We start from the raw sequence: 10,353 nt of genomic DNA, 5'->3' as shown, positions 1-10,353 counted from the left end.
AGGAAATTTCTGATGCCGGGCTCCTTTTAAGCAAAGGCATATGCTACATGAATGAACACTACTTTTATAGACATATTAACATTTCTATTTACTCTTGAATTCCTTCCTTTTATATCTGATTTTTTATCATAAAACAAATTCCCCCCAACCTCACCATTTGTCCAGTCATTAAAAATCCCACCAGTGATAATAGCATCACTGTTTTAACCTTAACCTGATACATTTAAAGTACAGCAAATAAACGCTATAAGTGTTTATGTATAAAAAAAAACCTTAAACAACATCTACTCCTGGTTAGAAAAAAAACATTAAAAATTTCCAGAAGTAACAACCTATCTATTTTAAATAACTTTATATTTGTTCCCCTTTGTCGCAACCATTTTAATCTTTAGTCCTTTCAAAGTGTCCAAATACTTGGTTTACTTGTCATAAAACCATTGGCAACATTAACAAATCCCATTAGTGATTCCAAAATGGAGAGGTTACCCAATACTCTCCTGGTCTGTTATTTGTATGCTCTTTTTAGTTATCAAAACATCAGTTGATTTCATTTGTATATTCAGTATTACATCTTTTGCTATCTCCTTCAGATAGGTTGTCATTATTAAATCCACATTTGAATCAATGTCAGTCTTGTCCAGTAAAACTTGTTCTATAGCATCACTTAAAGTCTATAAATAATGGCAGAGAGTTTAAGTATTCTTCTTTTTAATTATAATCCTACAGGAAACTATTTATTATTGTTTATTTAATTTCAGTATATTTTTAATCATTCTGGACCTTCAGTCCATTTATAACTTTCTAAAATTAACACTGATTGTTCTTTTGCTGTTAATTCCAAATAAAATAAAATAAACTATGTATATAGAGTTATAATCCAAAAAAGGTTTCCAACTTGAGCTATATTCAATTACTTTTGAAATATGGTTTTATTTTATACATCACGGCATACTCCCAGACTTTGCCCATTCTTTTGCAGTTACATTTTCCGTTGAAAATACAAAACATCATTTTAAAAAGTCTATTAAATTATCTGAAAACATTTATATTAACATTAACACTGATACTGAATGCTGCCACTGCTCTTGTATATCATCTGGGATCATTGAAATTGATGCAGTTTATTAAATAAATGAACAAACAAGATAACATCTCATATGAAGATTCAACAGGATAATTTTTACCTGTTTAAAAACAATTCACTTCAGAAAATATATAGGTACAATATATATAAAAACATCACATCAAACATATAGAAGAAATAGTCCCTGGAACGCTATATATTGATGTATTTTTCTTTGTCAATCAACAATTGAAGCATCTTAATCCTCCTCCTATATATAATTTTATTTCTATTTCATATAGAATTGTATCCCAAAAATGGGATACAGTATGAAAGAAGTTCTATTTCATATACCACCAAAGTGGAAACAGTTTATTTTATATGCGAGAGTATAAAAAGGAGAGAAATATCAAATATTTTTTTCAAATTACTTGAACTGTGCCCATGAATATTGTTAATTGCTCAATCTCTTCTTAATATGGTTTAAACAGAAAAACAAACCTTTTAAGACTGATATACTAAAAATTAAAATTGGAAATATAACAAGAAAACTGCAACTTCAAAATCAGAGCTTGGAGATATTTTGTAGAGCAAATAACCTAAATATGAACTGAAACAAAAACCATTAGAAAGCCTTGAGTAAACCATTGTATGAGTTAATCCCATAGAATTAACTCATATTATGGGAAGTAGCCATGAAATTTCTAAGATGTAAACCAGGGGCAATCACTTTCAAAGAGATATTTCAGTACTTTATCAAAATTGCCTAAATAATCTTGGGATAATTATTGGACAACAGCAAGTCAATTTGCAATATAAAACCAAAGGAACAGTATATAAAACAAATAGGTTCACAGCCAGAAATTCTGTGTAAATACCAAAGATTTGATCCACAATTGCAGGCCAAGACAGGTCTCAAGGGAAAAGACAAGTGATGTAGGAAAAAAATCTAACTTCAATCCTGTCTCAATCATGAGAATATTTTCTATCTCATTAAAATCATACTTATATTTGTATGGCTGTTAGACTGTTTCTAGATTAAGCTGTTCATGCTGAGCTCTCTTGGAAACTATGAAGCAAAATATTTGTGAATTTAGTCTCCAAGCTATCACTAATTCATCTTATATAAATACATGTTTGTCTAACACTACAGAGGAATACAGTTTTCAGTTACAATTTCAATCGGTGAAATTTGTAATAAATGTACCTTTGACACATGCAGCTTTATTTTAGTAAACTATTTACAAACATTTAAAAAAAATCATTTTCACCACAATGCAGTTAAAAACTCTCCCTCCCCCCAAAATGGCGTTTTTATTAAGAAGAAAAAAAATCTATCACAATAGTAGCTCAGTAAACAGTTATTACATTTACATTTCACATATCATCATTGTTCATATGTAGTAGGTTTCATAATATTTGCTTATTGCTCCAAATATTAAAGTTTAAATGCCAACAAATTTATAACATGTATGTTAAGGTTGTTAGTGTCACAAGAATTTTGTTTTAAGCAGGAAGAGAATATGACAAACTTCCAAAATCTGTATGAGCAAAAATACTGTATTACCACAACATGTTTAAAAAGTGTTGCAATTAAAAGGTTTCCACTAGAAACATTTGCATTAATAGACTTGACATTTATATCAAACATCAACCAGATCAGAACTTGGACATTGATAAATTAATGAGTCTTTATCCAATTCTTCACTGCTTTTTCTTCTTTGGCTGCTCGTCAGGGTTTAATTTGCGTTTCTTAAATGAGCTGGGTTCATCTTTTTCACCATCTTGAAAGAAGAGACATTGTATGTAAGCCAAAGTTTGCAAAAGCCACATTTGGAAAATATTATCAATAGTATCGGCTTTTGATGACTACATTAGCCTAGCATCCATGCAGCCTCATTGACATCAATATAAAGGCAGCTCAAAGTTGTCATTTCCTGGATTCTCTCCCCCACCCCGGGCCAATGACCAAATCTAGAACACAGATCTGGGAATTTTGTAATAATAAATCATCCAAATATTAATCAGGCCCAATCTTTCTTAGCCTTTTCATCATCAAATTGCTTTTATTATTAAGAAGTTACAGGAATGGAGATTAGGAAACTTCCTTAGCCATAACAGCAGTCCAATTATGAATTCAATGATTAAGGGTTTTCCATCAATGGTGATGTTTGAAAAGAGGCTAAACAGATCACTCTTGTGGATATTCCAATTAAGCCTCCTGTAACCTGACTTACAACCCGGTGCTTTTCAGATGTCTTAGATCAATATTTCTCAAACTTGACAACTTTAAGGCATGTGGACTTCAACTGTGGCACTGAAGGCCCCATGTCTTAAAATTACCAAGTTTGAGAAACACTATGTTAGACTTTAACCACAGCCAGGGGCTGAGACTGGGAGAGGCTATTCCAGCACCGGGGTGGTATTAGCTTTTGAATCTTCCTCTTCTCAAAGAACTTATTGTTTAATTTAATCTTTAAATACTGTTCCTGTTTATTAAAAGCACGTTCATTTTCAAAGCATTCATCATCTTTAGAAACAGGTAGATAAGGCTACTCTTAGACATTAAGCATCATGACTCTGTGGCCAGCAAGAAATATTATTAGTTGTTAGTAAAAAATTCCCTAGGAAATACAGGAATTTCATGTAGGTATTGATGCATAAAATTGAATGCATTAATCATGCTAATCAAAATACGCATCACAACATGCAAAGAAAGATTTGGACGTTCTATACATCTACATTTCATGGGAAGCTGCTCTCAAGTGTTACGTTTAACATTACTAACATTATAATTGGATTCACAACTCTTCTACACAATTCATGTAAGAGATGCCAAGGAAATATTTTCCCATTAAAGGAGTCATATACAAAAATGGCCAACATTATTTATTTTGAATGAAACTGAACATTACTACCTGACTCAACGTGTTCTTGTTCTTCTTCTGGTAAGAAATGTACATTGTTTACATGCTTTGGAGCATCATCTCCATTATCTTCATAGATATTTGACCATTTGATTGCCATATCACGTTCTGGAGGAGGTGGCGGCTTTTTTTCTTTGACAGCGTAAATCTCCGGGGGAGGCACAGCATTTGTGGTCCATGCCTTGAATTCCTTAGGAGGCTGTTGAAAGAAATATGAAAAGACCAGTAAAGGAGATTTGAAAAATATGACTATAACAGGTACAAATTACAGGTAGTCCTCGACTTCCAAGGGTTCATTTAGTGACCGTTCAAAGTTACAAGAGCACTGGAAAAAGCGACTTATGATTGTTTTCACACTTACAATCATTGCAGCATCCCCATAGCCGCGTGGTCAAAATTCAGACGATTGGCAATTGGTTCGTATTTATGATGGCTGCAGGATAACGGAATCACCTTTTGCGACCATCTGACAAGCAGTCAATGGGAAAACCAGATTCACTTAACAACCATGTTACTAACTTAACAACTGCAGTGATTCACTTAACAACAGTCTCAAGGAATGTCGTAAAATGGGGGGGGAAATGCACTTAACAATTGTCTCGCATAGCAACAGAAATTTGGGCTCAATTGTAGTCGTAAGTCGAGGTCTACATGTACTCTTACATCTGAAAATCTAGCCAAGTTGTAATAAACATTTAACACTGATGCTACTGCTGGTTAGGAACACAAATAGCTTAAACAAACTGTTCACTGTAAGAAAAGTACTAACTGTTAGAAAAAGCAAAAATAATAATATTAATGTAAAAATATAATACTAAATTCTGATCTAACTAAGCTCACCAGAATGAAAGGATGATGGTACCAAGCTTTCTTTTCTAGAAACCTGGCCTTATCACATTCTTGAGAACAGTGGTTTGATATTTGACCATCTTTTTTCCTGGGTGTACCCCATTTGATAGCCATCCTCCATACCTAGTGTTTGAGAGAGAGATGGCACAAAAAACATAGTAATGTGCTCATTTTCTAACAATTAGAGTGTCGCGTCAAGATACAAAAAAGTGGAAATAATTTCTTTACTGCCTTATCCTGGTTATGTCACATGGAGTTTGGCAAATGTAGTATTTAGGCCTTCCTTTCCCCAGGGTTGTAAATCACTCTCAAAAACTGTTAAGCAAAATCAAACTTTATTTTAAAGAAGATAAAAAAAAATTAAAAGCCCGTGCATTTTAAATATTAAAATGGCCTGGACCAGAGATGACTAAACTTTTTGGTTCATTTACTCCTTCATGAAGTTTCAAATTGTTCACCAACTCCCACATATTATATGAAAATAACACAATAAATATTATTGTAACTAATAATACTATGAATAACAATAACAACCACCACCCTTAGAGGTTGATATTGATCACTTTAGATCAACATGTTAATGTTGACAGCTAAAAATAAGAGAGGATTCTTTCAAAGTAGAGAGTTCAATATCTCACGGGTCCCAAGAAGAAGAAAATACTGAAGACTTTAGTGTGCCCAACTAAGGGAAGGGGTGAAGGAACCTAGCTCTGTGTATGATCAAGAGCCATGTCTCAGGAGGGATGTTTACTGTGACTGAGCTTGCGCCTTTGGTTGAAAAATGGGTGGCTCTATAAATGCTTTAAAGAAATAAAATGAAATAAAATAATCTGGCAAGCAGAGAATGTTCACCTCACACCCTATAAGACTACAAAGTTTCATATCCCATATCCCACACAAAGTAATAATACTGAATGGAAGAGTCATTCCAAATTATTTCACACTTTGAGTATTAAAAAATGGGTACCACGGGGACCATTTTTTTAGTGTGAGCCGGGCCTTCAAGAGAGAGCCAGTTTGGTGTAGTATTTGAGGCATCAGGCTACGAGCGGGAGATCTTGAGTTCTAGTCCCGCTTTACGCACAAAAACCACCATGTGTTTCATTTAGGCGTGAAACGGGGATGCACGAAAACCTATCCCCTATTTACAGGGCTTTTCAACCAGTGGTACGGGTACCACCTGTGGTACATTGGCACCTGGCAGGTGGTACGCGACCATCCTAGAAAAGTGGTAGCGGGGGAGTGGAATGAGCTGAACCAGTGGCAGCACCGCACAAGCCTGAGCAAGAGATGGCTGGAGCTGCAGGGCTGTCAGGGCTCAGCGGAAGCACCAGGATCAGTGCCACTTTCCAGCTAATCGGCGCTTCTTCGGGGCTGTCAGGGCTCAGTGGAAGCACCAGAATCAGCGCCAGGCTCCAGCTGGAGCTCGGGGCTGATCCTGGCACTTCTGCTGAGCCCAGAAGCGCCGATCAGCTGGAATGTTGCAGCATCTCCAGGGTCTTGTGATTTACATTCAGATTCTTGGCAACTGATTCATATTTATGACAGTCACAGTGTCCCAGGGTCATGTGAAGTGACCAAAACCTGCTGCAACCACCCAGCAGATGGGTGGAATAAAAACCAAACACCCCCCCATCCCACCCCCGCTGCCAATTCCCAACAGAAATGCTCACAACAATGAAAACCTCGAACAGGAGGAAGAGCGCCACTGGGTGGGCAGGCAGGTGTCTTGCTCGGCTGTGGCTTGGGGGGCACTTTTTTCAGTGCCATTGTAACTTCGAACAGTCATTAAGCGAACTGTTGTAAGTCGAGGACTACCTGTACTTTATCACTTTTTTCTTTTTTGGGTCAAGTTTTTGACACCTTGCTAGGCGACTGGTGGTACTCGGATATTGCCATATCCTAAAAATGGTACAATGGGTGAAAAGGTTGAAAAGCCCTGCCCTATTACACAGTTAACCTAACCAAGTCAAACCCTTTGGTGTTTCTGCTGCAACTTGCTAGAAGGGGCACCCCTCTCGATCCTGCCTAATCCTAGGATTATCCTTAAACCATAGGGGAGCCAGGCGCCTTTCCTGCCAGGAGAAATACACCCAGAAGAATAGAAGAACCTTTGCTAACCTCTTCGGGAGCTCGCACGACGCGACTCTCCCAATCGATCTCCTTATGCAGCGGATTATAGAGGAAAGCCGGTCGATTCACGCTGCGGAAGAGCTCGTCGGGCCCAGGCAAGCGCGATTTCCTTTCGGGGATGCCGTTCTGGGGCTGCTGTGAAGACGCCTTGGCCCCTCGGCCCGAGCCTTCCTCGTCCTCGGTATCCGAGCCGGCACTCGAGCTGTTGTCGCTACCGTACGCCGCGAAGAAGCCTAGCGGGTCCTTCCCCTCCGCTGCTGCCATGGCAGGGACTTGTGCAACCCGAACACCAGTTCTCGGGAGCCGGCGCATGCAAAGCGAAAGTTCCGAGCTCGTGGCGTATGCTGAAAGCCTCTCTGGTTCCTTTCTGCCTGTGTTACCTGCCCAGGGGTCCCCTCGGTCGGATTCGTGCCTCCGCTCGGAAGAATTCCCTTCTTCTCGGCCATGGGTTTAGCACGGGCTTCGTTTGATTACACTCTTGAGTTGCAGTAGCTCTTTCTAATCCATTTATGTTTTAATGTTAAAGAGATAATAAAGAACATTCATCTATCCCCTTTCCGAACCTTCCGTTTGATAATTCCGAAGGTGAGTTTTATCAATTCTAAACGTGGTGCATCAAAACAGGGCTTGCCGTATATCGGCGGCCGAGATCCGGATGAGTACCAAACGAAAACAGATTTAAAATTCTCCACCACTCCTTGTGGGTGTCCCTATTTTTGCAGTCCAGATGACAGTCTAAATTAAAAAGTATGCGGTCAGTTATATTTTTTTATGCGTATCTGCAATTAAAAGTGGAATTAAAAGTTCTTGCTGTGTCGTCAGTCATTCGTTTGAGTAGAACTGAAAAAATCCCCTTCACTCCTTTACAATATTTACCAGTTCGATCCTTCCGTGTATGTTTACTCAGAAGTTGTGTTGTGATTAAAGTAGGAAGCGCTCAAACATAGCTGCTTTGCATGGTTAAGATAAAATACAGAGCACAGAAATATACAGTGTTCGAGCTCTATAACCAGATTAGAAGGCAGAACACAAAACTAATACTTTCCAAGACTATCTATACAATTACAATATAATACTGGTTTAGTCACTCTTACTGGGAAGCCTATGAACAAATACAAAATAATGTGGAAGCAGCAGGGGATGATAAATAATTTATTATCATGGAGGATAAAATTGGATAGCAAGCAATAAGAAATGAAAGCATATCCACACATTTAGGATGTGGTGCTGAATTTATTGCACTATCCAGAACAAGCAAGCAATTATCATTTGCCATTTTATGTGGATACAGCAATAAGAGAAACTTCAGAAGGTTTCAGAAAAAGTATAGAACAAACTATTTTTATCTTGTTGCTTGTTATGCCTGCTTAAATTCCATCAGGTCAGTTACCAATTCTTAGTGACAATTCACACTGTGACAGTGGCATAGCCAATGAGGTTTATTCAAGGCAAATCCTGTTGAACATCTTCCCCAAAACTTGCCTTAGCAACCACATAGGTTGATTTTCTTTAGGATGATTGCCTCCAAGCTGGTTCTTCAGATTTCCCACCAGTGAACCCATTGCTGCTGTAATTGAATTTGTCCACCTTGCTGCTGATTGCCTTCTTCTCTTTGCTTCCATCTTTCCCAGCACAATAAAATTCTCTAGAGCACTAGGTCTTTGTCCAAAGTGAGCCTGCTCTTTTGTTTCATACAGAGCAAGTGAAATAAGTCAAAACACATAGACTTGAGTAAAGCATACACAGTTAAAAAAGTAATAAGCAACAAGATGTTAGATGATATTAAAACATTACCACTGTAGCTGGTCAGTCCAGATTGGAATGAGTTTAAGTCCATTGAACAGAAGCTTGTGGCATATATAGACTTTTCTGTGAAAAACATCTGCTGGTAAAAACTAACAACTTGGTCCCCTGCACCTAGCAAGGAATGGGTGCAGGGATGTAGATTGCCAGTCCTGATATAGTGGGCACTGCAATAGGACACGGGCTATTGTTTTGCTTCTTGCATCCAGGCATATGTAGTAATGCTCTGTCGACCCATCCCCTCAGCAGATTCATGAGTAGAAGATGGCTAGTTAAAAGAAACACTTTCTTAAAGAAAGTATAGTTAAGATAATTTAGGATAAGGAAGTATACTATAAATCAGGGATCCCCATCCCACAGGTCACAGACTGATACCAGGCTGCACAAGCCGGTAAGTGAGCAAAGATTCATCTGTGCATGCAAGGGACCTAAGTTGCAGGTGAAACCATCCTGCCCCCAGTCCATGGAAGACAATTTTTCTTCCAAAATTGGTCTGTGGTGCCAAAACGATTGGGGACCGCTGCAATATCTTCTAAAAAAATAATCCATTTCTTTTACACTACTTTATCAGTATGCCCTTTTCTTAATAGTATTACCATTTCACTTTAGATCTGTTGCTTTTTTCCCCAATAGTCTCCCCCTGTCAATTTGGCTTTGCTGAAGAAGAACACAGGCTACACAAACCCCTGTAAAAAAAAAGGAAAAAATGCAGACTAGCATTTATTATAGAAGGCTTATAATCACTAGCATTTATTATAGAAGGCTTACAAATTGGCTGTTATCTCATAGCCTCTTTTCTATTTACTACCTTAGTCATCACATAATGAAAACTTTGATATTTTCTAATATATTTTTTATCAGAAACTAAGTACACTGAAGATAAACTGGCAGGTATTTCCCACACTATTTCCTATTTATAGGAATTATTATGACTAATAGGATAAATCAAGGGTGCAAAATTTCACATCAACATCTATTTTACAATAAATTCAACAAATATTTGAAAAACTGGCCTTTATTACTAATACTCTACCTTATTAGAGTCTTAAATAAATTTTTACTCTTACCTGATGTTTGTGAATATTCAAGGCATTTTTAAAATGAAAATGGATATCAGAAAATAATCATGGGAACTATTAAATTAAAATCAAGACATCCATTTTGTTAATTCAGTTTTTCTAAGGGGAGGGTTTCTTCTTTAGAAAACTGAAATATGCCTGTTGTTTTAAATTGTATCACATAGCTGAGTATCCTGCTTCCAACAAATAGCCAACAAGATATTTTTCAAGAATCTGATAAATGTAACAGAAAGCAACTCAAGGAGAGGGGCATGTTCCTAACATATAATGAGTACACTGTATCTGACATAGAATTTATTTGTAAATGAGTCAGATAGGGGTTTCCTGGACCGGAGATCATTGGGTTTCAAATTACAAGATGACCTGCAACATAGGACCTGTTCTGAATATATTTATAAAGTACTTCTTTAAAAAATGCTTCCTAATAGTGTAAGTACATAACTATTGGTGAAGAGAAGCCAAGATTAGGACATGAAATACACCGAGAAAACTATTTTTA

General features: G+C 37.2%; 1 protein-coding gene across 1 annotated transcript; it reads right to left on the bottom strand.

Moving 5' to 3' along the window:
* Window positions 1-1,161: 1,161 nt before the first annotated feature.
* CUNH1orf52 (chromosome unknown C1orf52 homolog) lies at window positions 1,162-7,256 on the bottom strand. Its single transcript, XM_015813418.1, has 3 exons — window positions 6,961-7,256; window positions 3,982-4,189; window positions 1,162-2,847 (listed from the first exon to the last, which is right to left on the bottom strand). Exons 1-3 carry the CDS (start codon window positions 7,234-7,236, stop codon window positions 2,768-2,770), a joined length of 564 nt encoding a protein of 187 aa, XP_015668904.1. The 5' UTR covers window positions 7,237-7,256; the 3' UTR covers window positions 1,162-2,767.
* Between the last annotated feature and the right edge of the window lie 3,097 nt (window positions 7,257-10,353).

Source organism: Protobothrops mucrosquamatus, unplaced genomic scaffold (assembly GCF_001527695.2).
Source record: "Protobothrops mucrosquamatus isolate PMUCROS unplaced genomic scaffold, P.Mucros_1.0 scaffold155, whole genome shotgun sequence".
In the NCBI taxonomy this organism is placed as follows: domain Eukaryota; kingdom Metazoa; phylum Chordata; class Lepidosauria; order Squamata; family Viperidae; genus Protobothrops; species Protobothrops mucrosquamatus.
This window is presented reverse-complemented; position numbering and strand designations above follow the sequence as displayed.

Coding starts and splice junctions, on each gene's coding strand:
- CUNH1orf52 (XM_015813418.1), bottom strand. CDS start 7,236: ATGGCAGCAGCGGAGGGGAAGGACCCGCTAGGCTTCTTCGCGGCGTAC. Junction 4,190..6,960: donor TCGTGCGAGCTCCCGAAGAG/GTTAGCAAAGGT, acceptor TTCTTTCAACAG/CCTCCTAAGGAATTCAAGGC. Junction 2,848..3,981: donor ACAAGAACACGTTGAGTCAG/GTAGTAATGTTC, acceptor TCTTCTTTCAAG/ATGGTGAAAAAGATGAACCC.